The following is an 18,218-nucleotide window of genomic DNA, read 5'->3' on the forward strand; positions in this document are numbered from 1 at the left end:
TGCCACTGAATGATGGCGGCAGCGGCCGCCACGCATAAAAAAAAAAAAAAAAAAAGAGTGTATTTTGTCCATAAGCCAAAATGATGAAGTCCTCCCATTTTGTTTCAAATACAATAAACATGCATACATATATTTCAATACTAACCAAGTGCAGGTACAAAATAAAACTCAGTACAACGATACAGTACAGAAGCACGATCAAAGTTTAGTACAGTAGTCAGACAAGAAAGAAAGAAAGAGGAACAGAAAAATCCGGCAATCATGGCTTCAGCGACGGGGCCTCTGCCTTCTCTGATCATTGTAAGCCTCACGAGTCCAGGACGAAGACAGTTCCTGTTGCATCCCGAGCATCAATTCCATCATCTGATTGATCAATCCAACAGGAACCTATAAAAAAAAAAATGCAAATGAACGTCAAATCTCTTATGAATCGTTTTTGTGAGAGATTTAGCAGTTTTTACTTACCTCAGTAATGTCCTCAGAAGGCAGAGCCAAGCGATCCACATTTTCCAGCGAGACCTCTCGAAAGGCTAAAGGAGCGTCAGGAGTATGGTAGGAAATGCTGTACGGAAGACGTAAATTGGCCAAGTCTGAATGAAGTGACCCGGTAGCCTCTGTCACAGCCCGGGGAGCCCTGGAATGGCCGGCCGAGTGGCTAGGGCCGGCTTGAGATGAACCTTCAGCCCGAGTAGAAGAAGAAGGATCAGTCGTAGGCCTCCTCTTTGGAGTCCTACTCGAAGAACCCGCGGCCCGAGAAGAGCGGGTGGCGGGCGGATGGAAAGGAGCTGATCTCTGAAAATTGTCAAGCCGCGATCTAATAGGCTGCATCAGAAAGAGTCTGCAGAACTCAGCATAATCTCCCTCCAAGATGAACTCTCCATACGGAATACCCTCAGTATGCGCATCGGTGAGAGTCATCTGCCTGCCCGCTCGCATGTCCCCGGGAGGAGGATAAGGGATGGAACGACAGCCTCTTATTTGAAAGTCTACTCTCTCGCCCAAGTAATATCGTCTCAGGACGGGATGCGACAGGATCACCCTCCGCCGAGACAAGTCATCCGACCGCTGGAAATGAGGATCAACCTGGATCCAGCTCTGTAGGCGAATGGCCATCGCCCCCACCTCAACCTAAAAAAAAAAAAAAAAAAAAAAAAGATGCAAATATGTTGATAAATCTTTTTTATTCAACGTATTCAAGAATTACTGAACACATACCTGCGCCGGGCTACACGTATCAAAAAAGGTTCTCAGGTCTTTTAGCGAGTGCTTATGCCGACTGGTATGAAGGTTTGTTCGGTACCATCTCCAAGCCAAAGGTACCAGCCCTAATCCGAGATCCGCATGAATCTGCTCCGGGCGAGTGTAAGGAAAATACTCAAATGTCCAAATCTGCAACAAAGAAGAAACGAGAGTCAAAAGAGGGCTAATAATATAGAAAAATATACAGAATGTTCTTCGCATTACCTCCCAGAAGTAATAGGTCCCGCTAAGTTTACAGTGGCTCCGACTCAGATCACACATGTCATTATACATACGGCTCAGAATAGCGCCGGCCCAGTCATACTCCGTGAGATGGGCTAGGTTTTCTAAACTCTTCAAAATAGAAGGATTAAACCTCTCTTTCCTGTTGGACCAAAAGGTCGAGGCAAACATCAGCAACAAAGTGAATCTGGCCACCTGAGTAGCCGTCAGCTCTCCCCGCCTATGTCTAGCATAAATGCCGGGGGCTTGGAGATATAGCCAGCGCCTGGAAACACTCAAAGCTGGAGTAGCAGAACCTGGCCCGACAATCCGAGGCAGGTCTATACCAATCAATTCCGTCATCCGATCAGGGGAAATCTCTGTCCTCCAGTCATCATATAATTCAATCGTCCGAATACCAAAAGGGATTCCGGTAATCACAGAAAAATCCACAGGGGTCATTGTCATCTCGCCCCAAGAAAAATGAAAAGTGTTGGTAGTGTCCCACCATCTCTCGGCCAAAGCACCCAGCAACTCCTTGTGGCTATTTCGGCCAGCATCAAAATGCCTCAAGTAACCCAGACGGGACGGATTGATGATTGCCCCGACCGGGTGGCTCGGATCCAATATCTCGATCGGGATTTCGGACATAGAATTCTCAGCCACATCCAATTTAATGTAAGGATCCTAAAAGGTAAAGTAATATAAGAATTGTCCCTTGGTTCTTTACTAAGGGTAATATCTTAGCATGCATACTAATAAAACAGCAAATACAGAAAATAAAAATTCACAATTCGGCCACAGAGGCCCGAGAATCACAATTCGGCCGCAGAGGCCCAAGATTCACAAATTCGGCCTAAGGCCCGAAAATCACACTCTGGCCATAGAGGCCCGACAATTCACAATTCGGCCACAGAGGCCCGAGAATCACAATTCGGCCGCAGAGGCCCAAAATTCACAAATTCGGCCTAAGGCCCGAAAATCACACTCTGGCCATAGAGGCCCGACAATTCACAATTCGGCCACAGAGGCCCGAGAATCACAATTCGGCCGCAGAGGCCCAAAATTCGGCCTAAGGCCCGAAAATCACACTCTGGCCATAGAGGCCCGACAATTCACAATTCGGCCTAAGGCCCGAAAAGCACATTCAGGCCACGAAGGCCCAAAGTTCTCTTTCTGGCCACAGGAGGCCCGAAAAATCACGATCCCCATTTTGTCAACCCCTAAAAAAAAAAAAAAAAAAAAAAAAAAGGAGGCGTACCTGGGCGAAGATGCCTGTTACGGAGGCGTGAGTGTTAGCGTCCGCCGTAAGGTTGACCTCGTCAAGCGAGATCCCCAGAGACCCCAGGTACTCCTCACCGCTCAGATCAGAGGAAGCCATGAAAAAAAAAAAAAAAAGAATTTTGGAGCTTTAGAAGTTGAGAGAATTTGAGAGAGTTCCTTAGGTTAGAAAGTTTAGAATGAATGAAAATGAGTTTTTTCAAGCTATTTATAAGCAAATAGTCAAGAGGCGGGTCTTCTGGACGCGTCCAGTTTTCGCCTACAAAATTTGCGTTTCAGACAACCACCGACTCCCATAAATCATTTTTATGGTCGACGGTGGGGGGCAACTGTGAATACCCAAATTTTGAGGCTCAGAAAGCCTGTTTCCCGGACTGCAAACAGTCCGGCCGGACCGGAGGCTATTTCGAAGTTCACCGAAAATATGTCAATATGGTACTTAAAACGTCCGGAATATCGCGAGGATCGCGGAACAGGTCCCGGAATATTTTTCGGAGGTCCGAAACTCCCAAAAAGGCCCCCGGAGCGGGCACGGCGTCCACACCGGCGGCGCGGCCGCCGGCACGGCGGGCGCCGCCGCCGGGGACCAGGCGGCAGCAGCGCCCAGCCTGGGCGGCACTGCGCCCACTTCCTGGGCAAGGCCTGGCACAGCGCGGGGAGGGCGCGCCAGCGCGGGACGAGGGCTGAAAGAGAGCGCGGGCGGTGAGCCTGAGGGCGCGAGGGCGGGGCAAGGCCCAGTGGGCGGGGCTGAGGCCGGCGCCTCCAGCGCTAGGCAGGGCCTCCGCGCGGGCGGGCGTGGCCCCGCAGAGCCGGGCTTCCGCCCGCGAGGCGGGGCCTGGCCCCCCACGCCTGGGCGGCCCTGCGCCCGCTTGGGGCCCACTGCCCCCAGACCAGGCGGGGCTGCCGCCCACCGACTGGGCGGCAGCTGCCGCGCTCCCATGCGGCACCCCCCGCCCAGCGTGGGCGGGGCCTGCCGCCCCACCGACAGGGCGGCAGCTGCCGCCCTCCCAGCGGCACCTGCCGCCGAGCTAGGCGCCCTGGCCCGGACCCGAAAATGGCCTATAATAGACCATTTTCAGCCTATTTCTGGTGCGCCTTGTCTGTTTTGATAGACGAAACCTTCTCTCTCTCACGCTCTTTGCGTCCTTCTTTACCGCTTTTTGCATTTAATTTAATTTTTATTGCATTTTTATTGTGATATTTGACCACTAAAATTAAATAAAATTAAAAATTAATTAATATACCTAAACGAGGAGCTTAACCTGGAGTTAAGAAGTGGTCGACGATTAAATCAGGTACGTAAACGAAACTCTGCCTATTTAATTTTAGCACTTCATGCATACTTCTTTTCTACTCTTAATAATTCTATAATTGCATAAATGCATTCACATCATCATTTAGACAAATAAACTGTCTTAAATAAATATGATTAAGCTTAAACGTCCGGTTAATTAATAACCGTGGCATTAAAGCTTAAATCCGACAATATTGGCTGAAAGAGCTTAGTTAATTAATAACTACGGTTCAACTGCCTTATTTCGAACAAATCCGGCTTAAGTCCAATTAATCAATAATTGTGACTAAAAGCCTGAATCAACATTTTTGGCAAAATGCCTACAAATCAACCTTTTTCGGCTAAAAGTCGTAAAATCGAACCATTTTGGCGAAACGCCTTAAAATCAATCTTTTTCGACTAAAAGTCGTAGAATTGAACCATTTTGACAAAACGCCTTAAAATCAATCTTTTTCGGCTAAATGCCTTAAAATCGAACAATTTCGGCGAAACGCCTCAAAATCAACCATTTTCGGCTCAAAGCCGTAAAACCGGACAATTTTGGCCAAAGGCCTCAAAATCAGCCATTTTGGCGACAATCGCCTAAATCACACCTTTTGGCAAATAAATTGCCTAACTCAACACATTTTGGCTCAAAGCCTTAAAATCAAACAATTTTGGCTAAAAGCCTTAAAACACTCATTTTGGCGACAATCGCCTAAAACACGTTTTTAGGCAAACAAATTGCTTAAACCACATCAACACATTTTTTTTGGCAAACTGATTGTCTAAATCAACTCGTTTCAGCTAAAAAGCTTTAAAAACGACATTGTTGGCAGTAATAAGCCCAACCAATCACATCGGCGATAATAAGTCCGAATGTGCAAATTTTGGCAAGAATAAGCCCAAATCAACTCTTTTGGCTAAAAGCCTCAAAATGAATCTTTTGGCGATAAACGCCTAAATCAATCAATCTTTGGCAAAATGCCTAAACAAAATGCACAAAGCATACACACACCCATGCATTAAGCATACCATTCAAAGCCCTCTAAAAGAGGCCTATCGAACTACGTTGACTTTGATCTTCCATTCACACGGAAGTACGTAGGCACGTTCGGGATTTCACCCCGGGCGGCAAGTCAAAATCACATAAACATTTCATTTGGTCCAATACATCATTCACCTTGCAAAGCATTCATCCATCGGTTAGTTCATCAGCATGACATAGTCTCGGGATCCATCTCGGGTTCGCAGACTGTGCTTTAAACATTGGGATAATTAATCTAGTAACTAGATTAATTAAAATGGAGTCACTTAGGGTTTTTTCCTAGTTTACCCTAAAATAATTAAACAAGGTGGCGACTCATACATTCACGTGCATTTCTGTCCTTAGTCACATGCATTCATATGCCAGTGATGTTCGGGGGAGGGGTTCACAGTTTGGCGACTCTGCTGGGGATTTATGTAATTAATTTGCATAAAGTGGACTACAATTGTTGTGAAAACTAACCGGCCTTTCTTTAAGGCATCATTTTATTATGCTTTGTTTTGCAGGGTACCCTAATACGAATCAAGTGTTCTTTCCTTAAGAATACTTGATAAATCCGGACTTAATTGAAAAATGTGATTAAGACAGCTGCCGCCCAGCATGGGCGGCACCTGCGCCCACACTACAAGGATCGCAGAACTGGTCTCGAAATATTTTTTGGAGGTACGGAACTCCCGAAAAAGCCTTTGGAACGAAAAACTAACAAGTGGACAGTCCACGGCAGCACCCGCTGCCGGCCACAGCGCCCGTCGGCCACGGCAGCGGCGCCCGCCCTCCAGCCTATTTTTCTATAAATACAGCTCCGAATCGATAGTTTTAGGCGCTCAGTCGTGTTGACGGACGCTCTCTTCTCCCCAACGCTCCTTGCGGTTTTTACTGCTTTTCTGCATTTAGGTAGGCTTTTATTACTCTGCTGTTGTAATTTTTGGTCACTTAATTGAATTAATTTTAATTGATATTCCCCAAACGAGGAGCTTAATCTGGAATTTTCAAGCTGAAGCTAAGAAGCGGCCGCCGATTAACTCAAGTAAGAACGAAACTCCGCCCATTTAATTTCAGCATTTTGTGCATATTCTCTTCTACTCCAAATTCTTACATAACTGCATTCACACCATCGTCATTCTAGCAGCAAATTGCCTTAAGTAAATAAGTTTAGGCCAAAATGCCCGGTTAATCAATAATCGTGGTATTAATGCCTAACTCCGAACATATTGGCTAAAGCGCCTAGTTAATTAATAACTACGGTGTAATTGCCTTTATTTCAAACAGTTCGGCTGAAAGTCCAATTAATCAATAATTGTGGCTAAAAGCCTTAATCAAATCACGTTTTTGGCAATAAATTGCCTACAGTTAAATCAATCACATTTTTGGCAACAAATTGCCTACGGTTTAATCAATCACATTTTTGGCAACAAATTGCCTATAATTCAAATAACCATTTTTTTTGGCGACCAATCGCCCAAATATCACCTTTTCTTTGGCAATAAATTGCCTAAATTACATGTCATCTTTTGGCATGAATGCCTTAATCATTTTGGCGACAAATCGCCCAACGAAACCCCTTTGGCACAAATGCCCTTAATCATTTTGGCGACAAATCGCCTAACCAATCTTTGGCAACAAATTGCCTAATCAAATATCAACTTTTTGGCAAATGCCTTAGCCAACCGCTTTGGCAACAAAAAGCCCAAACATCAATTTTTGGCAATAAATTGCCCAATCAAACAATTTTTGGCAACAGATGCCTAAAATAAAAAAAATCAATCAATCTTTGGCAAATGCCTAAAAAATGCACAAAGCATACACACACTCATGCATGAAGCATACCCCTTCAAAATGCCTTTGAATAGGCTTTATCGAACTACGTCGGCTTTGATCTCTCATTCAAATGAGAGTACGTAGGCACGTTCGAGATTTAACCTTGAGCAGCAAGTCGAAATCGCCAAAACACTCTACTGGTCCAATTGCATTATTTTACCTTGCAAAGCATTTACACTTAGGTTAGTTAATCAGCATGACATAGTCTCGGGATCCACCTCGGGTTCGTAGATTGTGCCTTACACTTTGGGATAATTAATCTAGACTTAGGTTAATTAAAATTGGAGTCATTTAGGGTTCTTTCTTAGTTTACCCTAAAATAATTAAACAAGGTGGCGACTCATACATTCACGTGTATTTCTTTCTTTTGTCATATGCATCACATGCATATGCATCCGGGGGAAAGGGGTTCACAGTTTGGCGACTCTGCTGGGGATTTATGTAATCATTTTGCATAAAGCGGACTACGATTGTTGTGTAAACTAACCCGCCCTTCTTTAGGGTATTATTTTACAATGCTTTGTTTTGCAGGGTATCCTAGCACGAATCAAGTGTTCTTTCTTTAAGAATACTTGATGAGGAAATTTGAACTTAATTGAAAATTTTAATTAAGACATTAAAACTTGTTGATTTATTTGCACGATTGAGAATCCTTTTCTCCATTGCATAAAAGAAATGAACTTCAAATGAATTTCTTCTCTTTCTGTTCAAACTTCTGAGTCTGGATAGCAAGTAGCGCTGATCGGCAGGTCTCTTTGATTATGTCGACGGACAGCCAAAGCGTCCTCCCTGTTACCGCAAACCATTTCCTAATCCTTTTGGGGGTGGCCCATGAGTATGCGTACCTGTTGGACCCACGCGAAACTCTTTGTTTCACAATGTGGTTAGGTATATCCTTACTCAAGGTTAAGGGTCCCTTAATAAGCCAATTCTCTATTTGTGTCATAGCCTATAGAACCTATCCTTTAGGGCTGTATGCACCTAATGATGTGAATCATGTCATTAAAACGAATTATGACGTAATATTGTGCGTATTCATGACATATCATCACATTAAAAGAACACAAAATATTCTTTTTAGTCATGCACAATTGGACAAGGGAGTCGATCTACCTTCACATTCGGCTACCCTGATACGCAATACCTACCCAACTGTACCCTAATCCAGCTACCCTCATCCTATCAGGTACCCACTGTTTGAGTGCCTATCCAAGTTCCAGTCATACCTACAGTGCAATCACCAACCTCACTAGCTTCACCAACCTCACCAGCTTCACCAGCTACGCCACCTTCACCTTACAACTCCAACAACCCCACCTGCATCAATGGCATCAATCTCTGACATCCAAAACCTTATGGACCAACTGGAGGCCAGAATGGAGGCCAGAATGAATGAGGCATTGGCTGCCCAAAGGACTGCCCTGATAGCTGAATTGGGTAATGGAAATGGAAATGGGGCCTTCTATTGTTGGAAGGGATCCTGCCACTAATCAAGGACCCGCTGCTACACCAACATCATCAAACCCTGCCCTTAACCTGGATGACATGCCCTCCAGAGCTGCTGCTGAGCTGGAAGCTCAGAAAATGAAGAAAAGCTAGAATTGTTGGAAAGGTCTATTACTGCCCTTAAGACAACCAAGGAAGTGGTGGACATGGACTCCTTGTCCTTGTTCCCGGAAGCAAGACTGCCAACAAAGTTCAAAATGCCCAACATGGACAAGTTTGACAGAACCACTTGTCCCAAAACGCACCTGAAAATGTATGTGGGTGTCCTAAACCCGTTCGGACTGAACAGCAATATCCCTTGCTCAGTTGTTCAATAATCACTCATCGGTGCTGCTTTGAGGTGGTTTGTCAGCCTGGATCGGTCTAAAATGAAGACCTGGGAAGACATCTGCAATGCATTTAATATGCAATATCATTATAACATAGAGGTGGACGTTACTCGGAGGGAGCTGGAGACCACCAAACAGAAAAGCAATGAACCCTTTTCCTCGTTCCTTACGAGGTGGAGGGCCAAGGCCACCCAAATGATCAACCGGCCTTCTGAGCAAAGAACAGGTGGACATAATTATAAAGAACCTGCTGCCTGTCTACCAGCAACAATTGCAAACTCAGTACCTACCGACGTTCCAGTCGCTCATTGCCACTGCCACGAAGGTAGAGGATTTAATTCAAATCGGGCAACTGAAAGAAGACTCAGGAGCCTCAAAATACAAGAAGCCTAGCCAAGCTAGCAAAGTCCATGAAGTGGCAAGCATCACCCCCACGAATCCTTTACGTGTGGGAAATATGAGAAATGGCAGTCAGTCGAGAAGGACATATACTGATTCTCGGGATGCCAATCCTTTGGTATTCCGAGAGGCTGTCAGGCAAAACTACATCAAGCCTTTGGAAGCAAGGCCGCCACCCAAACCCATTACCAAGGAACTACAGAGCTGACGAATACTGTGAGTACCATCAGGGTAACGGGCACAAGACTGAAGCGTGCTGAACGCTTAAGAACCGCATCCAGGATCTGGTGGATAACGGTTCAATCATTCCAAAGAGTAAGCCAAATATTAGCAACTAATCCTTTACCAAATCACGGGATAAATGCTACGTTGCTGACCAGGAATTGATCGATCCTTTCGAACTATTTGTAGAAATGAATGACATCTGTGTCCTGGACCTGAATGACTTATCTGAAGAGGTCAATGCAATGACCAGAGAGAAGAAAGAAGAAGACACAGATGCGGCCATACTTTTTGACTTTGAATGGTCACTTCTGCAAATGGGGAGAAACGATTCCTTATCGTGGCTTCCAAGAACCATTTTACTACCCGACTGCTAAGAAGATGCTGCTGGGTTAGAAATATTTTCTCATGTCTGGGGCAACAAGCCCGAAACAATAACTGAATTGGAAGTGGAAGACTCATGCAGCCCAGTCTCTTTGACGAGGTTGCGGTCATTACAGGAAATGAAGGGAACCAAGACCTGCTAAGCCGGATCAAGCCGTACAAAGGGCCTCTCACCAACTGGTACGCCGAGGAGGAGCGCACTTCTGATAAACCCCCTCCCGAGTCAAACCTAGAGTCAAAGTCTGTAATCAAGTCCTGTACTGAGTCTGAGTCTGACCCTGAGTCTAAAACCGAGTCAGAGTCCAGTTCCAGTTCTGAGTCGTCTGTGTCGAATTTAGAAATCCAGACTTCAAATTTGATGTAATTTTTGAGGACGATTTCGTCCTAATCATAAGAGCTTGCAAATTATTGGCTACCCCGCGTGTCTATCTTTCCAAGCATTTCCAAGCAAAAATAATGAAAATCAAATAAACGAATAAAAAATGAAAAAGAGAAAATAATCATTGGCAAAGAAGAAATGAACATACATACATTGCATCTGACTGTGCGAACACGAACAGATCATTGAATGCTTGAAGAAGTTTGCCGATTGCTTCATGTGGAAGGCTAGTGACATCACGGGGATTGACCCAGGAATAGCAGTACACAAGATTCTAGTGTACCCCGAGGCTAAGCCGGTAAACAGAAGCTAAGGAGGCTGAAAACAGAATGGTCCTTGAAAATCAAGGAGGAAAGTAGCTAAGCAATTGGAAAACAAGTTCATAGAGCCCATTGCCTACCCAACATGGCTAGCAAACATAGTGCCGGTTCCTAAGAAGGATGGAAAGGTGCGAATGTGTGTCGACTACCGGGATCTGAATAAAGCATGTCCGAAGGACGATTTTCCTTTGCCTCATGTTGACTTGTTGGTTGACCGAATGGCTGGACACGAGATGGTCTCCTTGACTGATCTCACTGTCGGGTACAATCAGATAATGATGCATTTGCCAGACAAAGAGAAGACGGCATTCATCATGGAGTGGGGAACCTACTGCTATAGGGTCATGCCTTTTGGGCTCAAAATGCCGGGGCAACTTATCAAAGAATGGCAAAAACTATCTTCCACGACATGATTCATAAAGAAGTTGAGGTGTATGTGGACGACATGGTTGTTAAATCGAAAACAGCTGAAGAACATACCTCAGCACTTGAGAAGTTCTTCCTTAGGCTTCGAAAGTATAATTTAAAGCTCAACCTGGCAAAATGTTTGTTTGGAGCTACATCCGGAGTATTTCTGGGGCATATGGTCAGCCGGAAAGGCATAGAGATTGACCCTTCAAAAGCCAAAGCCATTTTGGAAATGCCAGCACCGAAGACGGAAAAGGAAGTTTGGGGTTTCCTGGGAAGGCTACAGTACGCCGATTCATTAATCAATTAGCCGATACTTGTGGTCTGATCTTCAAATTACTCAGGAAAGGGGTATCCGTCAAATGGAACGAAGATTGTCAGAAAGCCTTTGATCAGGTCAAACAATATTTACTATCTCTGCCAGTCTTGCAACCGCCAAGTGTGAACCCCTCCCCCAAAAACACATAGGCATGTAAATGCATATGATGAATGAGAAGAAATGCACGTGATGTGTGAGTCGCCACCTTGTTTAATTATTTTAGGGTAAACTAGGAAAAAACCCTAAGTGACTCCAATTTTAATTAACCTAGTTATTAGATTAATTACCCAATGTCTAAGGCATGGTCTTCGAACCTGAGGTGGATCCCGAGACTATGTCATGCTGATGAAACTAACCAAAAAATGAATGCTTTGCAAGATGATGGACCATGGAATGTTTAAGTGAGTTTGAATGATTGCGACTTGCCGCTCGGGGTTAAATCCCGAACGTGCCTACGTACTTCCGTTTGAATGGAAGATCAAAGTCAACGTAGTTCGATAGGCCTCTTTTAGAGGGCTTTAGATGGGATGCTTTATGCATGAGTGTATGTATGCTTTGTGCATTTTTGTTTAGGCATTTTGCCAAAGAATTGATTGTTTCAGGCCACTTGGTGCCAAAATGTTGATTTAGGCTTTTTGCCAAAAGAAAGGACTTTGGGCTTATCTTGCCAAAAGATAAGTGGGCTTATTGCTTGCCAAAGATTAATTGGGCTTATTATTGCCAAAAGATTGATTGTTAGGCGATTGTCGCCAAAATTGAATGATTTAAGGCTTTTTAGCCAAAATGAAATGGATTTAGGCAATTGTTGCCAAAGGTTGATCAAGGCTTTTAGCCAAAAGAAATTGATTTAAGCGATTTGTCGCTTATAAAGAGATTAATCTTCACTTATACGCAATTATTTGCTTAAAGTGATTATTTAAGGCTTTTATCCAAATTATGATTTTAAGCGATTTGTTGCTATAAAAGATTAACTTTTCACTTATAAGCAATTTGTTTTGCCTAAAGTGATTAATTAAATTGAAATATAGGCAATTATTGCCATAAAAAAAAACCGTGTTAAGTAGGACCTTTTAGTCACAATCATTGATTAACTGGACTTAGGCCAAGAACTGTTCGAAATAAAGGCAATTTCACCATAGTTATTGATTAACTAGGCTTCTTAGCCATAATGTCAGATTTACGCTTTAATACCACGATTATTAATTAATCGGGCATTTAAGCTTAATCTTATTTGATTGAGGACAATTTATTTGCCTAAGTGGATGATATGGATGCATTCATGCAGTTATAGAGTTAAGAGGAGTAGAAAAGAAGCATGCATGAGTGCTTAAAATTAAATAAGCGTAGTCTAATTTATGTACCTGATTTAATCTCCGACCCGCTTCTTAACTCCAGGTTAAGCTCCTCGTTAAGCGGGAAAATTAATTAAAATGGAGTTTCTAATGGCCACTTAATAAAGCAAGAAAAACGAAAGCAGAATAAACATAAAATAAAATAAAGAATGCAGAAAGCGATAACAGAAATCGCAAAGAGCGTAAAGGGAGAAGAGAGGTCCGTCAACACAGACTGTGTCCCAAAACGGAGCCCCGTGGAGTTTTTTATAGGAAAAACGCGCCCCTGGGCGGCGTCTGCCCGCCCTCCAGGGCGGGCATGCCCGCTTGGGCTGGGCGGCATGGCCGCCCAAGCTGGGCGGGCGTGACCGCCTAGACTGGCGCGGCATGGCCGCCCTAGCTGGGCGGGCGTGCCCGCCCTTGAGGGTGGGCATGCCCGCCTAGACTGGCGGGCGTGCCCGCCCACGCTGGGCCGGGTCATGGGCCGCCCAGAGCTGGGCGGCGTGCCCGCCTAGACTGGGCGGGCATGGCCGCCCTAGCTGGGCGGGCGGTGCCCGCCTAGACTGGGCGGACGTGCCCGCCCTTGAGGTGTGGGCATGCCCACCCCCGAGTGTGGGCATGCGTTGCCTTTCTCTTTTTCTCTTCTTTTTTTCGTTCCGGAGGCTTTTCCGGGAGTTTGCGGACCTCCAAAAAATATTCGGGGGCCAGTTCGTGATCCTCGTAATTTTTCGGACGTTTCAAGTACCATATTGGCACACTTCCGGTGAACTTTCTGAATGACCTCCGGTCCGGCCGGACTGTTTGCAGTCTGGAAAATTGGCTCTTTGAGCCTCAAAATTGAGGTTTTCATAGACGATTGCAGCCGCTGTCGCCGGGCGGCTGCCGCCGCCGGCGAGAGCGGCTACCGCTGCCTTTAAGGGCGGCCGCGGCCGAGAAAACTGGCTTTTTTTTGAGCCTTAAAATTTGAGTATTCACAGTTGCCCCCCCACTGGCTATCATAAAAATGATTTATGAGAGCCAGTGGCTATCTGAAGGAGCAAATTTTGAGGATGGGCAGAGGAGGAAACCCTGCCGTGGGTTTTCTCTTTGAAATAAAATGATCAAATGCATGGATTTATGTTTACAACATAAAGATGTTTTTGCCTTCTGAGGACTTAAAAAGAAATTCTGCCTCTTAGAGGACTTGAAAGGATGTTTTCCCTTAATGAGGGCTTGGAAAGAGATTTTGCCTCTTAGAGGTCTTGAAAAGATGTTTTGCCTCTTAATGAGGGTTTGAAAAGAGATCTTGCCTCTTAGAGGACTTTGAAAGCTGTTTTGCCTCTTAATGAGGCTTGAGAAGAGAAGAATTTGCCTCTTAGAGGGCTTGAAAAGATGTTTTGCCTCTTGATGAGGGCTTGAAAAGAGATTTTGCCTCTTAATGAGGGCTTGAAAAGAGATTTGTTTATGTTTGTTTTTTTTTTCTTTGAGAACCAAGGGTCCACCTAAAGTTGAAATGATCAAATGGCTTGGTTTTGGATGAAAAAATGGTTGGTTATTGGTTAGGGTTTCACCCTAGGTTTTATGTAAAACAAAAGGTTAACCATTAATCGGGTTCTACCCTGGGTTTGTGTAAAAGAGATTGACGATGGTTGGGTTCCACCCTGGGTTGTGTATGTTTTTTTTTATAACACTTGCCCCTGAATCCGACTTGGAGGATTTTGCCCCCTGCTCGAGAGAATTGATGCCCTTATTAGCTGGAATGAAAGACTAAAAAATTCCGTGATTACTTCTGTGATGGGAGAATGGTGAAGGTTCTTATCACTTCTTGCCCCCCAGAATGGTGCTGACCATGGAATATTTCAAACATTGGTGTTGTACTTGTCCAATCGATTGAGGAATCAAGGAGAACAAGGCCACTGAGGAAATGGACAATGTGGACATCGCTCGTCTGAAAAGGATCGAAGAAACGATGGTCCGAGTGGAGATGAGGTATTAAAGAATTACCTCTCAATGATTATGTTTGACATTTTTTTTAGGGATGTTTTGGAAATCCCGGGGATTGAATTGACATTTTCCTCTCTTCTCTTTTTTTTTAGAGGAATGACTCAAAGAGTAACTCTTTCAAAACGAACTTTGAGAATGACTCGAGTTTTGTGACTCGTTGTGGAATGACCACTGGTGATGGAGACTTGATTTCAGAGACCCATTGGAGACTCGATTTAGAGACTCAAATTTTGTCTTGTAGTGGATTTTGACTCGAAGGAAACTCAGTGATCCCTGGAAAAATGATTTAAGGACACACTTTGTTGTTTGTCCTACAAAAAAATTGACTCTCTAAAAGAATTCATGAAAGCACTTTTTTTCTTTTTTTTTAATTTTTTTTTTTTGTTTTTTGGCCTTAACTTTTGCCTAGTAGCCGCCCTTTCGAGTTTTCGACTCTAGCAGGTTCTTTGCCCTAACTTTGCCTAGACCGCCCTTTCGGGTTTTCAGCCTAGCGGGCTCAATTCTTGCCTGAAGCCGCCCTTCGGGTTTTCAACTCCAGCTTTTATTTTTCTTTCTTCTCTTTTTTTTTTACTATTTTTATTATTATTTTATTTTATATTGGCAAAGAGAAAATGCTTTTTATGATGCAGACTTATGTTGTTTGTGACCGCGCCTTTGTGGCTGCCTACGTATCTCCAAGAACTCTTCGGGGGATGGGAGAATCAGGTCTTTCGTAGTTCCTTCCGAGATGTGAACTTCGTCCTCGGCTGGTGCGAAATTCATCTCCGACTTGATGTTAATGCGGAATTCCTTTCCGTCTCGGTGCGGAATTTATTTCCGACTTGCTGTTGGGGCAAAAGCCATTCCGACTTAATGCTGATTGTGGAATTCATTTCCGATTTGATTTCTTCGGGATTCTTTCCCGACTTGATATTAATACAGAATTTATTTCTGACTTGATTTCTTCGCGGGATTTCTTCCCGGCTTGATTTCTTCGCGGGATTCCTTCCCGACTTGATGTTGATGCAGAATTCATTTCTGACTTGATGTCTTTGCGGGATTCCTTCCCGACTTGATTTCTTCGCGGGATTCCTTCCCAACTTGATGTTGATGCAGAATTCTTTCTGACTTGATTTCTTCGCGGGATTCCTTCCCGGCTTGATGTCTTTGCGGGATTCCTTCCCGACTTGATGTTGATGCAGAATTCATTTCTAACTTGATTTCTTCGCGGGATTCCTTCCCGGCTTGATGTCTTTGCGGGATTCATTCCCGGCTGGATGTCTTTACGGGATTCATTCCCGGCTTTGATGATGTTGAATCAACTTATTGACTCGAGCTCTAGGCGAATCTGACTTTGTTGTTGTAGTGGTTTTACCACTGGTTGACTGAAATAGACTTGTATTCATCACAAGAGTTTTGAATACCCACATTGTGGTGGTAACTTGAGTGGCTTGAGTGTGAAGAAGCTTTTATGCTTTGAGTTTGTGGTTTCGCCATGTTTGAATTCTTGAGGTTAATTTGATTCCTTTTCTTGAACTTTATCTTCCTCTGAATTGAAACTTATTCCTCAATGGTTCTCCTATCCATAAGGAATTTTGAGGACACTTCCTTGAGAAATGATCCTTGTTTATAAGGACACTTGTACTTGTGCCATGCTTGGCGCTTGATTTTCAAGGTGTTTGTTGTCATCCAATTTGTGGAAATGACTGCTTCTTTTAACTTGCTTTTTTCAAAATGTGAGCAGCCGCTTGGTCTTTGTCCTTATGGCTGAAATGATTTGTCATCTACCTTTGATGGGCTTGAATTTAATGGAGAGCTTGTAGTTGACCCGTTTTTGACAACTTGATTTCCTGTAGCTTTGTCCTTGATTTCTTTCTTTTACGCAGAAGTTCCTTTGACCCATTTTTTTCTTTTGCTTGTTTAGAAGCAGCCTCTCCATAAAGAATTTCGAGGCAACTTGATTCTGAGATGACTTGAGTAGTGTATGGATTGCATTGCGACTTCGTGCAGACCCAATCCAATAACTTCTTTATTCTGTCGCTTTTAAGCTCAAAATTCAGACACCTCTCTGTCGGAGCATCTTCCATTCCTGGTTTTCGGAGAAACCATTCTGGCCTTAACCCCTTCAATCGGCTTTGCCTCGGTACTGTTTGAAGTTTGTGTACCCTTTGCTGGATCCTTTCCATGATTACCCTTCAAAACTTCCCTTTTGACGGTGCTTCTTAGGATGCCCCCAGCTTTGATTGATGCAGAGCAAATGAAAGGATGAATGCATTTTCTTTGCCAATTTTATTATCTTTTTTTTTTTATCATCATTTTTTATTATTTTTTCGTTTTTTTGCTTTCACAGGAAAGGAAAGAGTATAAACATGGTTTGGAATGTAAACTGCTCCCTTTTTATTGATAAAAAACATTTGTGTACAAAAGACACTTAGATTTACAATGAAAACTTGAATGGAAATGAAAATGAAAAGAAAGACTAGACCCTAAAGATAGACTCCAGGTAAACTGTGATGGACTAGGATTGGATTGACTGAAGTGACTTTGTCTTCTCGATGCTTAAATCGATCAGACATGTTGTTGTTGGTCTTGAACAATTCCTTTGTTCTTTTGGAGGTTTGATCTCAACCTTCTCAGAACAAACTTCATTCATTTCTAAGAAAGTTCAAAAGGATCGAACGATTCTTGTTCAGCAATTTTTTTTGCATTAATCCCATGGTTAGGCAAGGGATTGGTTGATTCAGCTTGCTCTTGGGGATGATGGACCCATTGTCACCAAGTCTTATAGACGGTTTTTCAAAGTCCAACATGATTCGGCCTTATGCCCATGTCCTTGATGGTACTCACAGTATTCATTGGCTTTGAAATTCCGGGGCAGGGGGTTTGGTAATGGCCTTGCTTCTAAAGGCTTCAGTAAATTGCTTTCACTGCTTCTCGGAACACCAAAAGGATTGGCATGCCGAGATCAGTATATTGCCTCCTTGGCTGATTGCTTCCCAAATCCCAACACGTAAAGGATCGGGGATTATACTGGCTATTTCATTGTCTCACTGGACCCAGCATGATTCTGCTTCTTGTATGAGTATTCTTTGAGTTGACCCAACTGGATTAAGTCTTCCACCTTAGTTGCAGTCGAGCGATTGGAACGTAGGCAAGTACTGTGTTTGAAGCTGTGACTGGTAACAGGCAGTAATTCTTGATTATTATGTCAACTTGTTCTTGTTCAGAGGGTCGGTTGATCATTTGAGCAGCTTTGGCTCTCCACCTCGAAAGGAACGAGGAGAAGGGCTCGTTTTTTCTTTTGTCTAGTGGTTTCCAGCTCCCTCCGGGTAACATCCACTTCGATATTATAATGGTATTGCGTATTAAACGCATTACAGATGTCTTCCCAGGTCTTCATTTTAGACCGGTCTAGGCTGACAAACCATCTCAAAGCAGCACCAGTGAGTGATTGTTGAAACAACTGAGCAAGGAGCTCGCTGTTCAGGCCAAACGGGTTGAGGGCACCCACATACATTTTCAGGTGCGTTTTGGGACAAGTGGTTCCATCAAACTTGTCCATGTTGGGCATTTTGAACTTCGTGGGCAGTCTTGCTTCAGGGAACAAGGACAAGAGTCCATGTCCACTACTTCCTTGTGTGTCTTAAGAGCAGTAATAGACCTTTCCAGGAGTTCTAGTTTTTCTCTCATTTTCTGAGCTTCCAGCTCAGAAGCAGTTCTGGAGGGCATGTCATCCAGGTTAAGGGCAGGGTTTGTTGGTTCAGCAGCAGGACCCTGA

At 43.9% G+C, this 18,218-nt stretch overlaps 1 protein-coding gene across 1 annotated transcript; it reads right to left on the reverse strand.

Annotated features, from left to right (window-relative positions):
* Nucleotides 1-46: 46 nt before the first annotated feature.
* LOC149496919 (uncharacterized) lies at nt 47-1,114 on the reverse strand. Its single transcript, XM_089720670.1, has 2 exons — nt 466-1,114; nt 47-387 (listed from the first exon to the last, which is right to left on the reverse strand). Exons 1-2 carry the CDS (start codon nt 1,111-1,113, stop codon nt 268-270), a joined length of 768 nt encoding a protein of 255 aa, XP_089576796.1. The 5' UTR covers nt 1,114; the 3' UTR covers nt 47-267.
* Between the last annotated feature and the right edge of the window lie 17,104 nt (nt 1,115-18,218).

Source organism: Jatropha curcas, chromosome 4 (assembly GCF_041381405.1).
Source record: "Jatropha curcas cultivar XTBG-Jc1 chromosome 4, XTBG_Jcur_1.0, whole genome shotgun sequence".
NCBI classification, from domain to species: Eukaryota; Viridiplantae; Streptophyta; class Magnoliopsida; order Malpighiales; family Euphorbiaceae; genus Jatropha; species Jatropha curcas.